General features: G+C 37.4%; 1 protein-coding gene across 1 annotated transcript in view; it reads left to right on the top strand.

The window, feature by feature from the left end:
• The window catches only part of LOC102586338 (uncharacterized protein sll0005), a 51,812-nt gene that overhangs the window by 17,539 nt on the left and 11,015 nt on the right, over positions 1-23,258 (top strand). Inside the window, exons 3-12 of the mRNA XM_006340500.2 lie at positions 1,074-1,227; positions 1,399-1,451; positions 8,435-8,578; positions 8,739-8,843; positions 8,925-9,050; positions 9,931-10,131; positions 11,745-11,851; positions 11,937-12,099; positions 12,263-12,328; positions 19,017-19,110. Coding sequence (XP_006340562.1) covers positions 1,074-1,227; positions 1,399-1,451; positions 8,435-8,578; positions 8,739-8,843; positions 8,925-9,050; positions 9,931-10,131; positions 11,745-11,851; positions 11,937-12,099; positions 12,263-12,328; positions 19,017-19,110 — 1,213 coding nt within the window. The remainder of the gene's footprint in view (positions 1-1,073; positions 1,228-1,398; positions 1,452-8,434; positions 8,579-8,738; positions 8,844-8,924; positions 9,051-9,930; positions 10,132-11,744; positions 11,852-11,936; positions 12,100-12,262; positions 12,329-19,016; positions 19,111-23,258) is intronic.

Below are 23,258 nucleotides of genomic sequence, written 5' to 3'. Positions count from 1 at the left end.
TATTCCTATTCCTATTCCTATTCCTATTCTAAGTAGGAAATACTTATTTCTATTCTAACAATGGTCAACAACCTGTTAGGATTTTTGCCACACTATAAGTCCAACTAAATTTGGGCACAAGTTATCATGCATCTAGTGTCCTATCTTTTAGAAAAGATATGTTACAGATTCACGCAGAAACTCAATTTAGAAACCTTGTGGGAGCAATTTGGCATGAATTGGAAGTTATTGTTTTTGGTTCAGTCTTTGGGACCAGGGGTACCTGGAAGTTATCCTAGAGTTGTTTTCAAGTCTAGACCTCAAAATATACATATACACCTCATATCATCTGATTAATTCAGTCTATTTACAAAATAAATAAATCATATGCTTAATTCATAGCCGTCAGTTCTTTTACTGCATTCACATCTGAGTATGTGGTTATCTTTACCATTTATAAAGCTCTAGCCTCTTGGAGTAACTTCATTGATCTCCCATAACTACCTTGGTCATACATTAACATTAAAATCCTGAAGTGTCTCCACTTTTGTACTATTAGTTTGAGTAGTGATAGGGCTAAATTGGTCACTTCAGTATGCTCCTCTTCCTTAATATTGGCTGTTATCAACCCAATATTGTCTTAATTTTTACTTGCCATTTTAAACTTGAAGCCTGTAATTTATATTTTTTAATCATGTCCCAAAGGGACTAGCAATTTGCATTTGGCAATAACTAAATAAACAGTTTATAGTGGAAGATATGTGACACACGTACTGTGTGCCTTAATTGTAGTTGACAACAAAAACTGTTATATGTTGAAACAGGTCAAACCAGGAACACTTGTCTGGTGTAGGTTTTATGACTTCTTTATTGATAGTTTTCTACTAATATCCTGGTAAAAATGATGGAGAGGAAATAACTTGGACTCCTGGCTTATGTTTAGTTTCGGGCATATTCTCCACTTGTATTCTTTTCTTACGGCTCATCAATCTGTGAAACATTTCTTATTAACTTATCTGTTTCCTCTACATAAAGAGCTGCTAACAAGGTTAATCCGTAGAATTGCAATCTTAAGGGGCTTTATGTTTTGTAAGGTATTTGTTGCCTTCACTTCTGCGGCAATCCAAATTAGAATATCTGGACTTCTCCCCACTTCGAATGAAGATGTCGTGAAGGAAACGTCAGACTACATTCTTGGGAAGGTTTTAAAGGAAACGATGCTAAACCTTGGTCCTACTTTTATCAAGAGTAAGTATTAAGGACTACCTTAATTTTAGGTTTGGTACTGTTCAGGGCTCTTAATGAACCATTGCTGTATTCTCTTTTTCTTGTTTGAAGTCATTCAATGACTTGCATATTTAAGTGTATTTCTTTCCTAATCAATAGATACCAGTCTAACATTATTTTCTTATTGTGCAGTTGGTCAGTCTCTCTCAACAAGGCCCGATATAATTGGTTCTGAAATTACAAAGGTTGGTTTACGCACATGCCATCTATACTACTTTTTTCACCATAACTATTCTATCAACCTTCATATTTCCATGCATCATTTTCTACATGTAGTGTATAGGATTTGTTGGTTGGACTCTCTTTCACTCTTGGTAGTGTTGTTATATGTAATCTCCATCTGTATCATCCAACTGAATTGACGTCACAGATGATCTAATATTTTTAAGTATTAAAAACTAAAAAAGGTACAATGATAATTAAACTATGAAGAAAGTTTAGGGCTCAAGAGAAATCATACATGTGGACAACAGAATAGCCTAGTGATAAGGACCCTGCACCTCAAACCATAAGGTTGGGGTTTGAGTCACGAGCAAAAGTGTGAAATGGCCACTGTTCAACTCCTGACTAATAGGGTGGATTTACATGTTGGAGGATAGTTAGGAGTTTGATAATATACCGACTGAAGATCACTTATCAAAAAACACAAATTATAAAAATCTGAAAGTTGGTTCCGAATAGCAGGCAAGTATCTATATGAACTGAAGTTGTATCTTTTGATTTTACTTCGTTAAAACCTCTTAGAACAGAATGTGCCCCCAAGGCCTAGCTCAAGTGGCAAAAGGTGGAGGATTTGTGGCTTAGGTCGCAGGTTCAAGCCCCACACCATGCAAAGCGAATCCCGGTATTTAAGTGGAGAAGGGTAGAGGGGCGGGCCCATTATCCACCGAGTTTAGAAGGCTGTGATTGGTCCAAAGGGCGGATCACAGATGGATTTCTCGGTTATCAAAAAAATAAAAAAATAAAAAAATCTCTTAGAACAGAATCTGTGGGATAATGGTTTATCCAGTTTTGTTTTTCCTTTGAGAATGAGAACATTTGTATCAAGACTCAAGAGCACTAGGACAGTGCTAAAGCCATATATATGAGGACAGATCCAAAAACGAGCAAAAAACCTAACCAATTACAATTGCCCCATCTGATGTGAAAGGGGCTTGGGCATTCAAAGAAATTAATCCTGGACGTGAAGAATAAAATAAAAAAGGTTTTTCTTGCTTGATTTTTCAAATTTTCTTAGGATTTGGTCTATTCCACACATTTAACTAAGAATAAGAACAAAGGATTTCGAATTTTGAAAAAAATAATCAAGTCATCAACGGAAAGAGAGGGATTCGTGGAGACGAGTTTTTCAACCCCACATGAACCCAAGAACAATTATGGAAAGCAATAAAAGGTTAGGAAGATTAAGGCAATTGTTGGGGTAAACACACACCTAAGTAATTACTTACCTAAACATATTAAATGCAACCAATAATCTTAAATCTAGGATAGAAAAAAATGTTTAATCTAGAATTGAACTGCAATCGATTAGCTCAAAGACACAATGAATAGCCTGTATAAGACAAATCCTCAGCACTCTCATATCCCATCATTCCCTCCTTTTTAAAGAAATCCGTCCTCGGGTTTGGTCCTTGCAAAACAATGACGGAAATAAGTATGAAATCACAAATTTGACCAAACAATACATAGCAAAGGCAAGGGAGTTTTACAAATTTCCATTCAATAAACTTTTGTGATATAGCCAAGTTTCATAAAAATCAAAGAAGAATATCGTCATATTATAAGCAACATGTATACTTGACTATAAGGAGCAAACTTCTTATTGAATTGATCAAAGCAACCAAAATTTTTAAGAAATGGAACATATGAAGCACACTTGGAAGCATTAACAAATGAAAACATATTTGAGCTATCAAATTAGTCCATTCCCTAATTGACATTTCACCAATTTCATCACAATATATAATAATCCTGAGATCAAACACAAATTTTAATTCCCAAATGCCCAGCTCTCAAAGAGAGTAAATTAAATTCATAATCCAAAATAATCTCCTCTTCACAATAGAGACATTGACAAGCTGTCTGTCAATGGAGAATGCACGGGGGAACCAACAGTGATCAAAGAACAAATCATTAAATACTATCAGAACTTATATGCTGAAAGCCTGAAACAGAAAGATGGAGACCGCAATTCAACGTCAGATCCGGTACTATGGTGAATGAGATGGATAAAATCATGCTACAAGAACAATTCAGTGAAAAGGAAATAAAAGATTGTGTAATGGCATGTGCGAGGGATAAAGTACCTGCCCTGACAGTTACACCATGCATTTTTCATAGCCTGTTGGGATGTGGGCAGTAAAGAAGTAGTTGCAGCAGTGCATAACTTCCATGCTCAGAGCTTTTTTGAAAAAAGTTTCAATGTGACCATAGCACTGATCCCAAAAAAGATGGGGGCGAAGGAGTTGAAGGACTTCAGACCCATAAGCCTAATAGAGAAGCATTTACAAGATTCTATCAAAAGTTCTGACTGAAAGGCTCAAGAAAGTAGTTTCCAAGCTGGTGGATGTTCACAATTGGCCATTATAAAAGGCAGACAAATCATGGATGCAATTTTGATTGCAAATGAGTGTGTGGATGTCAGAAAGATCAGCAAGGTCCCAGGTGTCTTATGTAAGTTCGATATTGAGAAAGCCTACGACCACCTTCATTGGGGATTCCTCTGGAAGACCTTATAGAATATGGGTTTTGGTGAAAAATGGATGAAATTCTGCATCACGAGTGTGAAGTTTTCCATTCTGATAAATGAATCTCCTTCTGCATTCTTCCCATCTAAGAGAGGATTGAGACAAGGGGACCCCCATCCTCTTTTCTCTTTATTCTGGCAATGGAAGGACTAAATGACATGCACAGGACAACTCAAATAAAAGGATAGATAAGAGGTTTCAATGCCAACATGAATGATAGACAGGACTGGCCATATCACATTTACATTATGCTGATGACACCCTGATTTTTTTGTGATGCAGAGAGCTCCCAACTAAAGTATTTAAGAATTATCTTGATATGGTTTGTAGCCATCTCAGGTTTACACATTACCTGGGGGAAAAACTTCATTTACCCAGTTAATAAGGTGTCCAATATTAATGTGTTAGAAAATATTCTTGGGGAAAGATAGGAGAACTTCCCAAAGTGTACTTTGGTATGCCTCTGGGGATAAGAGCAAGTCAAAAAGCATATGGAACAATGTTCTAGAGAAATGTGAGAAGCTAGTGAATTGGAAAAGCAAATATTTGTCTCTAGGTGGAAGGGAAACACTCGTCAACAGTGTGTTGGATGCCATGCATACATACATGATCTCAATTTTCCCAATGCCTGCAAATGTGATTGACAGAATGGATGCCATCAGAAAGAATTTTTTGTGGCAAGGGAATTGTGATCCTAATGATCACAAATTTCATCTTGTAAAGTGGGATCAAGTCATTCAAAGCAAAAAAGAAGGGGGTCTAGGGATACGGAATCTAAAGCTGCAAAATCAGAGCCTTCTGATGAAATGGCTATGCAGATTTGCATCACAGTAACAAGCACTGTGGAAGGAGACAATCAAGGCAAGTTTTGGAATGGAGACCAAATGAACTACCTACATGCCCACAGAACCTTATGGGACTGGAGTATGGAGGTCTATCAGAAGTCAATGGATCAGTTTTGCTAACAGCTGCAAAATCAAGGTAGGAAATGGGGGGAAACACTGTTTTGGGAAGATGTGTGGGTTGGACAGGAAACTTTGAAGAACAAGTATCCTAACCTGTTCAACCCGAGACTTCGAAAGGTATACACAATCAGACAAATGAGAGACAATCAGGGGTGGGATCTCAGGTTTAGAAGGGACTTGAACGATAAGAACAAGTATCCTGACTTGTTCAACCTGAGCCTTCAAAAGGTATCCACAATTAGAGAAATGAGAGACAATCAAGGGTGGGATCTCAGGTTTAGGAGACACTTGAACGACTGGGAAATTAACAGGTGGCTGAACTACTCAATACTCTGGAGCAATACAAAAAATTAAACTCCAACGGGGACAATCTATTTTAGCTACTAGACAAGAAAGCAGATTTTCAGTTGGTTCAGCTTACAAGAGATCACAAATCTCAGTCTCACAGTGTGGTAGTTGGCCCTGGAAGATGATCTAGAAAGTCAAGGTACCCTTCAAGGTAGTATGTTTCACTTGGCTACTTGCCAAACAAGCCACACTCACCCAAGACAACCTTATGAAAAGAGGTTCTCAAATTTGCTCTAGAGGCTCTTTTTGTGAATGTAAGATTGAGACAATAAACCATCTCTTTCTACATTGTAGAGTGACTATGAAGTTATGACAAATTTCCATTAATTTAAGAGGCATAAGCTGGACTGTGCCAAGGAGCATCAGAGAGGCTTTAGCTTGCTGGAATAGAGATGGGAATCAGTCAGGACACAAGGAGAGATGGAAGATTTTCCCAGCCTACATTTGGTGGACTATATGGATGGAAAGGAATCAGAAGTGCTTCGAAAACAAGAGATGCTCTCTGTAGAAACTAAAGATGAACTGTCTAGGCGTTTTTTTTGGTGTAAACACAAATATCCACAAGGAGAAGAGGATATTACTAGTATTCTAAATTATTTATGAAGCATTAGTAGGGTCACTTCTCTCTCTGTAATTTTGCTGTAAGTATTACTGGAATACTTTCTGAGTATTCCTTTGTTCATAATAGAAGTTACCTTTTTTTAATAAAAAAATAAAGACATAGTAGCCTATTTATATTAGGGTTCATTAACTAAGCAAAAGTATTAAAATACCCTTTTACTTAGGGCCTCCCAATTTAAGACCAAAGAAATGGGTCTTCTTTCTTCTTTTGGGTTTCCAATTGTCTTGAACCTTGTTCTCCACTCTTTTAGTATCCACATAAGCATATTATGGATCTTGAAGCTCGGAAAGAACCCTCCAATTTCATGATGACCATCTCGTATGCCCCCATTACTATCAAATCATTAAAGAATCCTCCTCCTATTTAGACATTATTTACACCAAAAATGAAACAGAAGTAGACACTTCATCTTAATAATCTGCAAGTGGCTGCTACTTACTTCATAAACTCTAGAATTTCTCTCCCTCCAAATTGCCCGCTATATATAAGCAGGAACCAATCTCCACCATTTCTTCTGTCCGGCCATTTCCACCTCTTAAGGAAATCAACAGAGTTTGCAGGCATACACCATTTGATCTTCATAATGTTTAGAAAGAGTTGATACAGATGGTCAGTAAAGAGCAATTAAATGGAACGCATACTAGTTCAGTTAAAGACCTTCATCTCATGCATGAACCAAGTCACTTCAAAGTTCAAATCTCATATGCACATCTCTAATTTTGCCAAAGTTGTTAATCTGATACAGCTGAAGAAGTGCTGTTCAAGTTAACATTAATAAGATGTTAGTGATTAAACGTGTAAAGATGATTACATGTTACGTGAAATTTTTCTTTTTCTTGATTAAGAAGAAGACTAAGCTATCAGTTATATTCTAATTAACTTTCAAGATGAGATATGGTCATTTTAGCATTGAAGTGATAATTTTTCTGTTGTCTGAAATAATTTTCTTTTAATGCATCAATGCTGGTTGACCATTATCTTTAAGAGGACTAAAGTAGAAATCTGAACTAAGGACCTACAGTATCTCTAGCTAGTTGTCATCATAAATTCCTGGATTAGAAACAGGGGTGGATTTACAGTATATCGAGGGTGGTCAGGCGAAGACCTTTCGTTCGGGAAATTATGCTTTATATACAGATAACATGCTACTCATGTGGTTATATAACACACTTTAAACACCCTTTGGAACAACTGGAAGGTGTAGTCCAGTGGATTTGGGTGTTCAGGAAACGTCGATGCGCTCCTCCGCAGGGGTTTGAATCCGCGTATTTGCAAGCGGAGTAGAATATTTTTAAAACATTTCAGAGCAACAACTAATCCATTTTTAATATTTTCAGAGGAACAACTAATCCAACGGCATTGTTCCTCCTTTAATTGCTCATTAACTATAATTATATTAGAATCATGAGAGAGAAAAAGAAATAAATTGATGAAAATTAAAATAGATCCCTTAATACGAGAAATAAATGATTATTTTCTAGATCTATTTTTATCACATGTAAGCAATTTTGTGCTATAAATTTATTATTTTGTAAATAATTCAAAAGTGGTATTACTTGTTAAAATTATCCTTATTAGAGACCCACAACACAAAAATCTCTAAAAAAATAAAATAAAAGTTGCAGTAGCCAATTGAAAAGAGTAATTGTTTAATTGTCAAAAAAAAGTTATTAAGCAGTTCTAAAAACTCTTTGTTTTTCATGTCTAGTTTTTACTGTTGCATCGTCAGAGGCGGTGAAAATATGAAGCCTAAAAGTGGTTTCATTTTATGCTGAATTCTCCTCACTTCCTCATCTTATTTTGTGTTGTTTGTTTAATTCATATTAAATTAAATAGAAGCTCATTAAAACTACATATTACATAGTTTTTAAAAAAATTGGTGCATCCATTCATATAAAAATTCAGTTACTTATATTGAGTGGTTTGATTTTAAAATTTTATGTGCACCCATTCGTCAATTTTTTTTTACTTATCAATGCTTGAACACCCTTAGTGAAATTCTTGGCTACGCCACTGATTTGAAATGAACATACTTCTTTGATCCTAATGGCCCATTCTATTATATTGTTTAAACATTAGCTAGCGGGTATATTTCTTCTAGTTGTTTATCATGCCAATACCGGAGCTTATTCCACATTATTTAACAATATTTAAAAAAAAATCACGCTCTGTGCATATTATTTCTATTTGAATTAGAATCCATTGAAACTATGAAAAGCCTGTGACTTGGGTCACAACTCCACCACCGAGGAGCAGGGTGCTTCCTGCTTTCAGTTCACATATGTAGATCAATGGCGTTCTTTTGTTATGGTTTCCTTTTTCTTGATTACTTTCCATAGAAATCCATATTGGTTATGCGGCAAGAATCTACAGTGCCACACCTGCCACTTAGAGTTCCATGTCCATGTTCTTTGCTGTTACCATGAAACATGTAAAGATGGTAGATCATGTTGTATTTTCATCTTCGCTTCGGGTGGTGATTGCAGGCGCTGTCTGAGCTCCATGATCGAATTCCACCTTTCCCCAGGGACGTGGCCATGAAGATCATCGAGGAAGATTTGGGTTCTCCTATTTCGACATATTTTAGCTACATCTCTGAAGAACCTGTTGCTGCAGCTTCATTTGGTCAGGTGGCTATTGTCTCTGTTTTAGAGATGGTTTTAATATTTTTCATTGGAGGATATTTCAGTATGCACCCTTTTACATAACATTTTGGATATGAGAAATGTCATTGATAGTACTTAATATCACAAAATTGTCTATTCATGGTATTGTCTTTACCCGCTGTAGGTGTATAGAGGGAGTACTCTCGATGGTTCAAGCGTGGCTGTGAAAGTTCAGCGGCCAGACTTGCGCCATGTCGTAGTTCGGGATGTATATATTCTTCGTGTTGCGGTCCGTGTCCCAATTCCCTGTTCTGATTCTTTTTTCATGTAATCGTAGATTCAAGACTAACCTTGCAATTGATTGCTTCAGCTGGGACTCGTGCAGAAGATAGCAAAAAGGAAAAATGATCTTCGTCTCTATGCAGACGAGCTTGGAAAAGGGTTGGTTGGGGAGTTAGATTACACCTGCGAAGCTGAAAATGCCATGAAGTTTCAGGTATTTGGTTGGTTTTTGTACAAATTCCTCCTCCCTCCATAATAAATGAAGAAAACAAAGAAAATGGAATTAAATGAAGAAAGGGAGCAGTCAGTCAGATAAAAACCAAAAGCATCTGCTGAAGTGTAAATGAAGGTCCTATTAGCATTTGCAGATGCTTTTGATGGCTTTAGAAGATAACTTCAAACCAAGATTGTGATCCTTGTTGGTGTCTGCTAGATTTATTAGCTTCACATAATCTTCTTCACTGTTGGTTGATGCAATGTCTTCAGATCTATGATTATATCTCAATTTTCCTTCGTTCAAATGTGGTGATTATTGTTGTAACAAAGACAAGCCTATGTCTGGCATTGATCTGCCCCTTCTCATATAAATAGAAGCAGTTATTTATTTTGATGCTTTGGCTGGATCACAGAACTAAGATAATAACTGTGACCTTGCATTCCTTGTTTTTGTTAAGTTGATTCTGAGTGCACATAGAAGTTATAGTTTATTTGAAGTGATTATACAACAAGCACTGGTCCAACCTAACTTGCTTGATTCACATGAAGTTCTCTTCTTCAAGTTTAATGCTTTTCTTTGGGATCATAGCTGCGCTCTTTTCTATATTTGTTTTTTCTTTTCTTTTTCAATGAGTAGCTGAAAATATGCTCTAGATATGAGACTCTTTTCTATATTTGTTTTTTTCTTTTTCAATGACAACAACATCAACATACCCAGTTTGATCCCACAAGTGGGGTCTGGAGAGGGTGGGATGTACTCAGACCTTACCCCTACCTTGTGAGGGTTAGAGGTTGGTCCCGTTAGTTTCTTTTTCAATGAGTAACTGAGAATATGCTCTACTTATTTTGTCTTTCACCTTGTCAAACATCTACTGCAGGAAGTCCATTCTACATATTCTTTCATCCGTGTTCCAAATGTTTATCAACGTCTAAGCGGAAAGAGAGTTTTGACTATGGAATGGCTCGTTGGTGAGAGTCCAACTGATTTGCTGATGATGTCCTCAAAGGATTCTGTAGTTCATCAATCAACACATGGAGAGGGGTGCCAAAGTGAAGCTAAACGACGTCTGCTTGATCTGGTGCATTTAGTTTGGTTCTTTAATCATTCCTTACTTCACTTTGAACAAGACATTATTTTAATCCTTATTGTGATGCTACTAAGCATTTACCAAGGTGCATAATTCAAGCAACGTCTTATACACATCACCAACAACATACCCAGTATTGACCCCACATGGTGGGGTCTAGGGAGGGTGAGGTGTATGTAGACCTTTTTTTTTTTGATAATCGTGGTGTCCGGGCCAGCTTGCGCACACCTCAACTAATTCCATGGGATATTTGCCACCTTTCACCAGCAACATGTACCAAGTAACTCTATTCACCAAGTCTTGGATAGATGAAAAAAATCATTGTGTTTTTGTCTCTGCTGGGATTAGAACCGGAGATCTCATGGTTCTCACCTACTTTAGTGATCATTAGGTCACACCCTTGGATGCATGTGTACGTAGACCTTACCCCTACCTTGTGGGTTAGAAAGGCTGTTTCATATAGACCCTCGGCTAAAAAAAACCTGTATGACAAATGCAAAAGTAAAATTTGTGGTACAAAAACTGTAGAAAAGAAAATTAGAAAAGTATTGACAATAAAAATCATAAGGGTAACCAAAGTAAAAGCAACAACAGTAGTAATACAATTTGAAGAATAATAATGATAAGTAAAAAAGGTTCCCAAACAAGGTGCTCTAAGCTAGAACCGTACTTACCCATAAGAAGAGAAAATCGCCCCACTGCTCCTTGACCTCCATACTTTCCTTTCTAGGGTCATGACCTCGGTGAGCTGAAGATAAGTCATGTCATATCTAATCACGTCACCATAATTCTTCCTTGGGTTACCTTTACCTCTCCTTAGACCTAATCACCGCAAACCTCTCACACCTACTCATTGGGGCATCTGTACTCCTATGTACATGTCCAACCATCTCAATCTTACTTCCTAAATCTTGTCCATAACTGAAGTCACTCCTACCTTACCTTGTATATCTTCGTTCATAATCTTATTTCTCCTAGTGTGTCTACACATCCATCTAAGCATCCTCATCTCCGCTACTCATCTTTTGTATGTGTGAATTTCTTACTTGCCAACACTTTGCCCCAGACAACGTAGTTGGTCTAACAGCCACTCTATAGAACTTACCTTTGAGTCTTGGTGGCACCTTCTTATCACATAGTACACCGGATGCGAGCTTCCATTTTACCCACCCTGCTCCAATACGTTGTGTGACATCCTCGTTGATCTCCCCATTTCCTTGGATTCTATAAATGAATAATTTTTTCAATCTTAAGATAGTTGTGGGAAATCGAAATTAATAAAGAGAAGGGAGTCAGTTCTTATAAAAGGAAAAAAGAAGAGAAAACCGAAATGATATCTCTTTGCTTGATGGATTATGGCAAAGAACAATATGATTGAAAGAAATTCTCAAAAAACAATGTGATTATAGGTTGGTTATGCTATATACCCAATATTAGCTTGATTTTCCTCTACCATTATGGAAAGAAAATGGAAAGCAGCTCGAGTTGTTTTCTTGAAAGATTAGGAACTATCTTCTTCTACAAAGCATGATGTGAGATGTATCTATCTTATAATATTGATCCTTTTATGCTGATAGATTCTTCTCCATCAACTACTGCTATAGGTTAACAAAGGAGTACAGGCATCATTAATTCAACTCCTTGACACTGGGTTACTACACGCTGATCCACACCCTGGAAATTTAAGATACACATCATCAGCACAAATAGGGTATCTTTACAGTTTCTGCTAAGATAATCAATTTTCTCTTTGACAAAAAGGAGTTAGAATCTTGTACTTATTTCTCTTGTTGTAGGTTTCTTGATTTTGGCTTGCTTTGTCGGGTGAAAAGAAAGCATCAGTATGCTATGCTTGCATCCATTGTGCACATTGTAAATGGTGATTGGGAGTCTCTTGTGCTCGATCTAACTGAAATGGATGTTGTTAAGCCAGGGACTAATTTACGCCTTGTCACCATGGTATTATCTACATATAGTATCACATCAATTTTTACTTTTCAATTATATGGTGTATGGTGCATAAAAGTATCCTTTGCACATTTTAAAGCCAACTGTTTTAAGCTCAAACGGATATCAGTTCTATAGATTTCTAACACCACCAACTTTTTGAAAAACTAACCAGGATTTGGAAGTTGCTTTGGGGGAAGTTGAATTGAAGGGTGAAATTCCTGATATCAAGTTTAGCCGGGTAAGAATTATAAATTTATGTGCAGTAGTACTTGTGTTGCTTTCTCATGTTACATGGATGGTCCCACTCCACAGAGCCTGGTTGAGCTTATTATGAAAATAGTTTATGATTGTATAGAATAGTAATTATACATACTGTTTAAAGTCAGTTTCTTTTGGAAGTAATAGCTCCAAAATTTTATCTTTTCGTATGATAGCTGAAAACTTATTGTGATTAATAATCCTGATTAGACTGAACCAAGTAAGCAAGAAAGGGTTATATGAAACTGCAGTGTAAGAAAGGTGTTCTCTGTAAAGTTTGCTACAAACACATGCACATGAAAAACAGCATTATCGATGAATGGCCATGGAAATTAGTTTGGAAAGTCAAAGCCCCAACCAAAGTGGCTTGTTGCAGCTGGGTAATTCTTAAAGGAGGTTGTTTGACACATGAAAGATTTTTTTTTTAAATTAGAAGGGGCATCTCCCTCTGCAGCAGATGTTACCTGTGCCTGCAAAGTTCTTGGGACTCCTGCCATTTGTTTCTGAATTGCCTAGTTGCAGCAGATATATGGAATATGTTCCCTCTGTCTTTTTGGCACAGTGGGTTATGCCTTATAGAATCAGAGAAGCTGCACAAGTTGGGGACAGTCGAATGTAAGGAACACAATCAAAAAGCGTTCATAGACTATTCCAGCTTGCATTGGTGTCTGTGAAACGAAAGAGAAAATAAGAGAGAACTCGTCTTGATTATGCCCTCAAGCTATTGGGGTTTAAATAGCTAGTTTACATTTCCTAAAAAGGAAAGAAAGTCAATACCTAATTACAAAAGTAAGTTAAGACCTACTATATTTACATATATGCTAAAATTACAGGATTCTAACAGTGTCTATGGCTAAAAAGGAATAGAAGATGCTTCGACGAAGCTCATCTCCTATTCATACTATGCCAAGTAAATAGTCAACAGTTGGTGATGAGACCAGTGTGTGAGTGGGAGGTGCGACAAGGCAAAGTAAACGAGAGAATAGTTCATCAATTCTAGGAACTAGCCAAAATTTGATCACACACTAAATCAAGGCTAGTAGGAAGTCCAGCGAGTGTAAGAACTAGAAATAACGACTGTCTTTGCTCATGTTGTTTTTGAACATACACAATGACTCAGTGGCGGAGCCAGAAATTTTATCAAGAGAGTTCAAGATTTTTTTTTTCTTTCTAATAAGTGAGTTGAATGTTATTTGTTTAACCTAGCAATTCTACCATGAACGATCCCAACATTTGTCAATATCAAAAACAAACAATCGTGTTTTTTTCTTTTTGATGCATTGATTTTATATGATAAAAATATATGATTATTGTGTATAAAGTGAAATATTGATTAAACAAATGCGCCTAGCAGAGAAATTTTTTTTCTTAAAAAAAGAAGATAAAACGCATGTTTCGATTTTAGCTTTGGGTTTAAAGTTGTTAACATATATAAACACAATTTTTTAATGTAAAATGTTGGATTTTTTTGTTTTCACCCTTCGAAAGTGCATTATATCCTAGATAAAATTAGAAATACATGATATCTAAATATACAAATTTCAAAATTAAAATAATTTATTCATATATGTTACTCTATATTATTAAAATTGTAATATTAATAATTAAGAAATTTGAGGAACATTTAAGAATTTCAGGTAAATTAAAATTAATAAATGTATGATGCAAGAATAATGGTGTTTTAAGGTTGTGTTCTGCTCTCCAAATAAAACCAAAAAAAAGTTGTGCACTCGGTGGGTTCGAACCCGCGAACTCCAGGTGGAAATGAGCAAGCTTAACCGTTGCACCAAAGGAAAATTTAATATCAAGGATGTTCAACATTAATTATCTATCCCTGAACTCAAAATCTGGCCTTTGTATATGATGCAATTTTCCGGCGAAGGGTGTTCAGCTGACCACCCTTGGGTGGCTGTAGCTCTGCCCCGCAATGACTAACATCAACCTCCCAAATTCCTCCATGCCTGCCTATACCTATGCCAAGTAAATAGACATATCCAAATCTTGTTTCTTTAAGTTTGTCATCCGAGATATCACATCATAAAGACGAGATATGTTATTAGTGTATAAAGCACACGCCTTTTCTCAAACTGAATAATATGTCTGGAATGGACTAAATAAGAGCATCAACTAGAATTCAGTAGATTGCCATAGGATACTACATAATTGAGTGTCAACCTTCTCCCACCGTGCTTTGGCCTTTTCAACTATCTCACTAGCCTTTTTCGTTAAGTTATATCTTGAACACCTTGACCCTTGGCACTATAATTCAATCGAGGAAGTTCAAACTAAATAAATCAAATTTTTCATTAATGGTTCTAAAGTGATCATAGGGCTTGAACTTCCCATTCCCGTGTTTTTGGAACCAAAAATATCAAAGCCGTGAGACATAGCGAAATCTGACTTGAAAAGTGGCCTGGAATCTGAAATCGGAAAGGACAGTTGCCGGAAAAGTCAAGAGTGAATATGAAAATAAAGATAATGGTTGTAACAGCTTCAGCCAAGGTCCATAATAAAGAAACAGATCTGAAACAGTGAAAAATGCTTCCGGAAAAAACGCAGATCTGCTGGAAAGATGAACTGTTGCACCAAATAAGGGTTCCTGTGATCAGAAACTGAAAGAAATAATGGAGTAATGGGCTCGGAATTCTTGGGTGACCTCACCAAAAAAAGATCAGCTCCAAAAGATGCCAGAGAACTGGCTAATGCATTGCCAACAATAGACTTTTGAGCAGTACGTGGAGGCACCTGAGGAGGCTTCGGCCAGTGCGTTTTCCTGGGATTTGCTCGCCGGAGCTTCCTGAACCTTGTGGTTGTGTTGGTTTCCGCACAACACTCACTGGAAGAGAGGAGACACAACACAGAGGCTAAACAGTCGGCAGAAAAGAGGCACAAAGACTGTCTTTCTGTCCAGATATTTTCTCATGATTACTCTAATACACTAATACCATGTGAAAAATAAAGGAGAAAAAAATTATTGAAATTGTAGATACACTAAGTCATATTTATAGACACTACTTTACAATCCGTTTCCACGTAGGATACTATATACAAATCCTATTCATATTCCTAATCCAACCGAAATTACATCTCACCTGATAAAAAGAAAATCCAAACAAAGCTGGTCCATAAATAGCATTCCAAAGAAATATAGCATTTCCACCAACCATTTGGTTTAGTGTGCAATAAGTAGTCAGCTTAGTAGCCAAGATCATTTACTATTCCCTCAGTTTAAAATGGGTCTTTGGTAAGTGGAGGCCAAGGCCAACTTGCTACCACTTCAAACTTGATTGGTTTCGAGTCCACTAAGGGTTGATTAGGTTCTTTGCAGTGTAGAATACATTGGATATAAGATTATAATAGATGTCACTTGAATGACTTCAACATGTGCTTTAGAACCTAATCACTTACTTGGTAGAATTATCGAGGTGCATGCATGCTGGCCTGAATTGCCACAACATAAGTTGAGAATGTAATTAGTGCAACAAGAGGTAGGGAACGTACTCAAGGTTAGGTTGTATCAGGATGCCAATATTAGTTTGGGGGGGGAGGGGGTGTATCAACAAATGAAGATAGTGTTAAAAAAATGAAAATTCCATGATGGTGGTTCAGAAGGAAATTGGTGCAGAAAGAGGTTGGGCAGGTCTAAAAATATAATGAAGATAGAGCAATAAAACATCAAAAATTGTCACGGCGGTGTTTGAGAAGGAATTTGGTACAACAGGAGGTAAGGGCAAGTCTAGAAAAATAACGACACTGAAGATGAGATTGCATCAGAGCACTACATTTTGTTACCATGAGATATTCTTGCTGCGATAGATCATTATGGAATTAATACTTCACTGCTAATAAGGATGGTAAAGGCAGTGATAAGTGGACGAGAGTTAGAAAGGAAGAAGGAAAACAAATAGAGAAGGATTGTCCTTCTTTCTTCATATTGGAGGAGAGAATATGACACCTAATATCTAATATGACAATCCCTAGATGCTAATGCCTTCCTCTTCCTTGGATTAGCAACAATTACCTGATTTTGGCCACAACCAGAGTGCTTAAAAGTTGTAACAACCTATCAGTTTGATCAGTAGTGTTTACAAGATCATCTCTAAGGTGCTTACAGAGAAGCTCAAAAATGTTATACACAAATTGGTGGACACTCAACAACTGGCTTTCATCAAAGGAAGGCAAATAATGGATGCCATCCTCATGGCAAATGAACTAGTGGACTCTAGAGTCAAAAGCAATATACCTGGTATTCTATGCAAGTTAGATATACAAAAAGCCTATGACCACCTCAATTGGAATTTTTTGCCGGAGACCCTCACCAAAAGAGGATTTGGAGGCAAATGGATAAGATGGATGAAGTTCTGCATAAGCACAGTCAAATTCTCTGTCTTTATCAATGGCTCCCCTACATGATTCTTCTCCTCACAGAGAGGCCTAAGGCAAGGAGACCCACTATCTCCTTTCCTTTTCGTCATTGCCATGGAAAGTCTAAATGATATGTTGAAAATTGCCCAAGAAAATAGCTGGTTGAAGGGATTCAAACCTTCACACAGGGAAGGCTCTAACTGGGAGATTACTCATTTGCAGTATGCTGATGATACATTGATCTTTTGTGAGGCTATGCATGAACCAACTCATTATTCTTAGGGTCATTTTTGTTCTTTTTGAAGCAATCTCAGGGTTACACATCAACTGGAATAAGAGCTTCTTATACCCAATTAATGAGGTTCCTAACCTAACCTCATTGGCTTTGGTTCTTGGTGGAAGTATTGGGGAGCTACCAACTGTCTATCTGGGCATGCCATTGGGAGATCAGAATAGGTCTATAGATATATGGAATGGGGTGGTAGAGAAGTGTGAGAAAAGATTGGTGAACTGGAAAAGTCAATACCTCTCCTTAGGAGGAAGACTAACACTAATCAAATAGTGTTTTGGACTCAATGCCTACTTGTATGATGTCCCTTTTCCCTATCCCTTATGGGGTCATGAGAGATTGGATGTTCTAAGAAGAAATTTTCTCTGGGAAGGAAACAGTGAAACCAAGAAATTCCACTTGGTAAAATGGGATGCACTGATTGGGAACAAACAAAAAGGGGGTATGGGGGTGAGGAACTTAAAAACTCAGAACCAATGCCTTATGATGAAATGGCTCTGGAGATTTGCTTCTAGTGAGTTAGCACTCTGGAAAGAAGTAATCCAACTGAAGTATGAAATGGCAAATCATTGGACCACCAAAATTGTCACTGATACTTATGGAATCAATCTTTGGAGGTCCATCAGGAACCTGTGGCCAAAGCTTAGAGAGAATTGCAGCATAAGAATAGAAGATGTCAGGAAGGTTGGTTCTTTTCTAGGAAGACAATTGGTTAGAACAAGCCCCCCTAAGGGATACCTTCAATGATATTTACACCCTAAACCAACAACAAAGGGCCACTGTGGCTGAAGTTTGGTCAAATCAGGGATGGAATTTGAGCTTTAGAAGACCCTTTAATGACCGGGAGATTTTGAGGTTAGTTGAGTTCTGTAGTAAATTGGAGCAATTCAAAGGAATTTCAACTGACCAAGATAGATTGGAGTGGCAAGGCCATAATCAAGGTAGATTTAGTGTGAAAGGGGCCTACAAAAAGTTAAACCCTTATGATAATCAGATTAAGGACTAGCCTTGGAAGCTTATATGGAAAGTCAAAATTCCTTATAAAGTTTCCTGTTTCACTTGGCTTTTGGCTAAACAAGCTGTGTTAACTCAAGAAAATCTCATGAAAAGGGGGATCCATCTAAGCCCTAGGTGCTTCTTTTGTGAAGAAAAGGCAGAGACAGTAACCCACCTTTTTATACACTGCAGGATTACCCTTCAACTATGGGAAATTTTCCTAAGTATGAAGGGTCTGAGCTGGGTGATGCCAGGGAAAATAGATCAGACCTTGAAGATCTGGAGCAGTTATGCTAACATTTCAGTCCATAAGGATAGGTGGAAAATTATACCAGCTTGCATCTGGTGGACTGCTTGGAAAGAAAGAAACCTCAGGTGCCATCAGAACAAGAGCAACAACATGATGAAGATGAAGATGAAGTGTTTAGTTTTGTTTCATTTTTGGTGTAAACAGGAGTATATGGAAGATCTAGAATCAATTATGGACGTCTTAAGATCTTTGTAAATTTTTGTTAAAAGGGTTGAAGATCTTCTGGAAACTCCACCTCAATTGTAATTAGGAAACCTGTAACTTGTTGTGGCAGGTTTCTGATTTTTTTGGAAATAGAATACAAAGTTGTTACCTTCTCAAAAAAAAAAAAAGTTGTAACAAGTATTGGATATTTCTTTTCTAACATTATTTAGAGCCATTACTGGTCATACCCGCTTCTGTACTGAAGTGCTTTTCTAGCTGGTGAATTAGAAAGCTCATCTTCTACAATATCAGTCTGTCAAATTTTTTGTTTATAAATGCTGAGTCACTACTCCGATGCAGCTGTCGGTATGCTCTATAAGATCATTGGTATACGGCAATGTCATTTGTTCCTTCCTGAATTCCCAAAGCATTTCATTTGATTTCAGCACAAGTTTAATTTAGTCTATAACATAAAATATTGTTATAAGAGTGAAACACCATGTATATCTCTGCTTCTTACCATCATATTGTTATATGGCTGATTATTATGATGTGTGTTTGCAGGTTTTGAGTAAAATAGTGTCTGTAGCATTCAAGTATCATTTCCGCATGCCACCATACTTCACCCTTCTGCTTCGTTCTCTTGCCTCGTTAGAAGGTAGATAAGATATGCCCAGCTCTTATTTCTTAACAACTACTTTTTTTGTTTTTATCAAAGGTAACAATTTTTTAGAATCAAAACAGCACAAAGATTGTGTTACTGAAAGAGATTTACAATTCGTGCATTGCACCGGTCAGGTTGGTAATGTCATTTGCTTCTTGCACAAATATTTGATTGCACTGAAAATTGGAAACAAAAAAAGATTTATATTTGGGGCTAATTACATTTTGGCCAGAGTGTCTGCTGGATGGTAGACCATAGATCGAACAGAGTTCGAAAAGTTAGTTTCCTCTATACAGAGTCTTTTCCTGCCCAAATGTGGGGGGAGACTTGGAGCACTTACTAGTTTTGATGGGGTTCACCAAGGATCAGCCCTAAGCCCTTTTTTATTTGCCCTAGTGATAGATACTTTGACGAGACAAATTCAAGGTGAAATTCCATGGTGTATGTTACTAGGAGTTGAGATTAGATATGAGGATATGCAGGACAAGGTGGGAGTAGCTTCGGTGGAGGGCAAGATGCGGGAAGCGAGATTGAGATGGTTCAGGCATGTGTAGAGGAGAGGCACGTATGCCTCAGTGTGGAGGTGTTAGAGGTTGGCTATGGATGTTTTCAGGAGAGAAACTGGTAAACCAAAGAAGTATTCAGGGAGGTGATTAGATAGGACATTGCGCAACTTCAACTTATCGAGAACATGACCTTAGATATGAGGGTGTGGAGGGCACAAATTAGGGTAGGAGGTTAGTAGGTAGTAGTGTGTTGCCTTACTGTCTGTTCATATTAGTAGTCGTAGTATTGCTCCTATAGTTTCTTGTCCTTCGATTTTTGGTATTATTTGTTGTTTCTTGTACCTCAATTATTGTATTGTTTTGTTGTATTTTGCGTGTTGTTACTATTTGTTGTTTCTTGTACTTCAGTTACTTCTTTTTCGGGGACTGCCTTGGACTGTTTTCTTGAGCTGAGGGTCTATCAGAAACAACCTCTCTACCTCTAAGGTAGACGTAAGGTCTGCGTACACTCTACCCTCCTCAGACCCCACTTTGTGGAACTATACTGGGTATGTTGCTGCTGTTGTTATTGTTGTAGAGTCCTTTCCTGCCCCAGCTTTGCAAAAGCTCCAGGGTGATTTTAGGCATTATCTGGGTAGTTCGTATAGTTCGCGATGAAGGAAAAGATTGATTTGGTGGACTGAGTAAGACATTCCTCTCTCAACTAATTAGGTGAAACATTCAACCTTGGTTATCATGGTGAGAAACTGAAGGACTGGGAGTGTCTTACTATATCCTTGTAACAACAATTTACATAGACGATTCCTTTGGGATCTCCTTTCCAAACTAAAGAGTCAGTCTTATCCTCGATAAATACAATGTCACCAATCAAATGCAAGAGCTGGCAAACCCTGTCCTTTTCTTAATTATTGCTGCTTCTTCTGTAAGAAAGGTCTCATTCATAGTTGGTCTTGACTTACTGCAATTCCAACATCCACCACAGAGGAAATATCATACATATCTCGAAATTCCTCTTTGAAGTTGGAGTGGCCCAACCATACATCTTTCCTAAAAAATCTTTTGCTCCCATTTCTCACTTGAAAGCTGTTAAAAGAAAGATATCCTTTCCATTTAGAGCTGATAAACTTCCAGCATCCTGACCCATGAGTGGATCTGGTAGCACCAACTGACCAGGCATTTTGAGAAGGATATTTGGGCAGCAATAACTTTCCTCCATAAGACATTTTCCTCATAATAGAATCTCCAAATCCATTTGAAAGGGGACTATCATTATAGACCTTACGTTTACTGGCTCCAAATCTGCCCATTTCTTTGGGGTGATGACAGTGTTCCTTCATTCCTTGTTACCTTGCTAGAGCAAGTCTCCTCTAGTTTTATCTAGACTGTTGATACTGAGAAGGTGCAGGGAGAAGAGACATTGTGTAGGTGGCAAAAGTATATAGAATATGGTTGATGAGAGAGAGTTTCTTCTCCACTCCTCAAGAATCCTAACAATATGGATAAATATTAGAAACTCTGGCCCGGTGGAAGACTAAGACTTTAAGTTGGTAAGATACCTATGATTTTAACCCATTAAACAAGCATGTGAGCTAGATTATGAAAATTGGAAACCTCATTGCCTGTATATAAGAGAATTAGAATAATTGATATGGAAACCTCAGACAATCTTAGAAACAAGGTCAATCAGTCTTAGGAATAGGACTCTTATTCATCAGCTTCACAAAAAACTGTGTTTCATCAGGGTAGAGAATGTGGGTGTTATCAAGACTTTTAGAGCTGGCTGAAAATCTTTTTATCCAATTTAATTAAACAGCTGTGGATAGCATCTTACTGAGATCCTCCTTACCATAAAGAGAAAAGGGGATTGGGTATCTATGTCCAATCCATTATGAGATGGGAAGAACCATGGAGAGCCCCATTAATGAAAAAGAAAATCTTCCAGTTGAAATATAGAAAGAAATTCGTTGGTCCATTCTGAACTTGTCATGTTATTTGGGTTTCACTATGGAGCCTTCTTTTTCCTTTTTTCGTGATCTGTGCGGAAGCAGTCTTTAATTTTAACGTCTTCTCCATCTTTGGCTAGCACTATTGTGGTGATATACTTTTACTACCTTTTGTTATACTCATCTTTATAGTTTTTGGAAAACGTCCACCTTTTTTTTTCTCACTGAATGAAATTTGAGTGAATTCCTTATATTCTTGTTAAAGAACCTTCACTCTATCTCCATAAGATTCTAAAGGTACTACTTGCTCTTTTTGATGATTCATGATACCGCTTGAGAATCACCAAGTAATTTTGTTGCCTGATCAAATAGGTGATTTTAGTGGTGAGATAAGACACCATGTTATACAGTGAGATTAACTTATTTCTTGGTGATGAGAATGCGAAGACTAGGGAAATTATTTTGAAGGGTGGTTCTAAGCAAAGACTATGTTTCATGGATCTGTTTATGGTTGTGAGAAATATATGAGAAAAATATTATTGAATTGTGTATCTAAATTGTTACATTGAGACCCTATTTATAGACACTACATTGGAATCCTTTTCCAACTAGGATTCCTATTCTTATTCCTATTCTTATTCTTATTCTAAGTAGGAAATACTTATTTCTATTCTAACACTCCCCCTCAAGCTGGTGCATACAAATCATATGTACCTAGCTTGTTACAGATGTAATTAATACGAGGACATGTGAGGGACTTGGTGAAGATATCTGCAAGCTAATCATTTGACTTCACAAATTTCGTAACAATATCTCCCGAGAGTATCTTTTCTCTCACAAAGTGACAGTCAATCTCAATGTGCTTAGTCCTTTCATGATCAATTTTGCCAAATTTTAGTTCTCCCAGCAACTGTTTGATCCAAACTAGCTCACAAGTTGCTGTCGCCATTGCTCGATATTCTGATTTTGCACTAGATCGAGCAACCACATTCTGTTTCTTACTCTTCTATGACACCAAATTACCTCCTACTAAAACACAATATCCGGATGTCGAACGTCTGTCAGAGGGTGATCCTGCCCAATCAGCGTCTGTATATCCAATGATATGCTCATGGCCTTGATCCTCAAAGAGTAGTCCTTTACCGGGAGCTGACTTTATATATCGCAGAATACGAACAACTGCTTCCCAATGACTATCACAAGGGGAAGTCATAAACTGACTCAGGATTACTGAGTTGCTCCCCCTGTCCTGGAAGGAGTTTAACATTCGGATCCATAGGAGTGTCAATAGGTCTACATCCCATCATTCCTGTCTCCTCAAGAATGTCTAAGGCATACTTGCGTTGAGAAATAACAATACCTGATCTAGACTGAGCAACCTCAATACCTAGAAAATACTTCAATCTGCCAAGGTCTTTAGTCTGGAAGTGCTTAAAGAGATGTTGCTTCAAATCGGTGATACCATCTTGATCATTACCGGTGATAACAATATCATCAACATAAACAACCAAATAGATACATCGACTTGGTGCAAAATGACGATAAAACACAGAGTGATCAGCTTCACTACGAGTCATGCCAAACTCCTGAATTACTGTGCTGAACTTCCCAAACCAAGCTCGAGGAGACTGTTTCAGACCATAGAGTGACCTATGCAATTGACATACAAGGCTACTAGACTTCCCCATACGCA

This window comes from Solanum tuberosum, unplaced genomic scaffold, assembly GCF_000226075.1.
Source record: "Solanum tuberosum cultivar DM 1-3 516 R44 unplaced genomic scaffold, SolTub_3.0 scf00019, whole genome shotgun sequence".
NCBI lineage: Eukaryota > Viridiplantae > Streptophyta > Magnoliopsida > Solanales > Solanaceae > Solanum > Solanum tuberosum.
The sequence above is the reverse complement of the archived record's forward strand: the minus strand, read 5'-3'. Positions and strand labels throughout refer to the sequence as shown.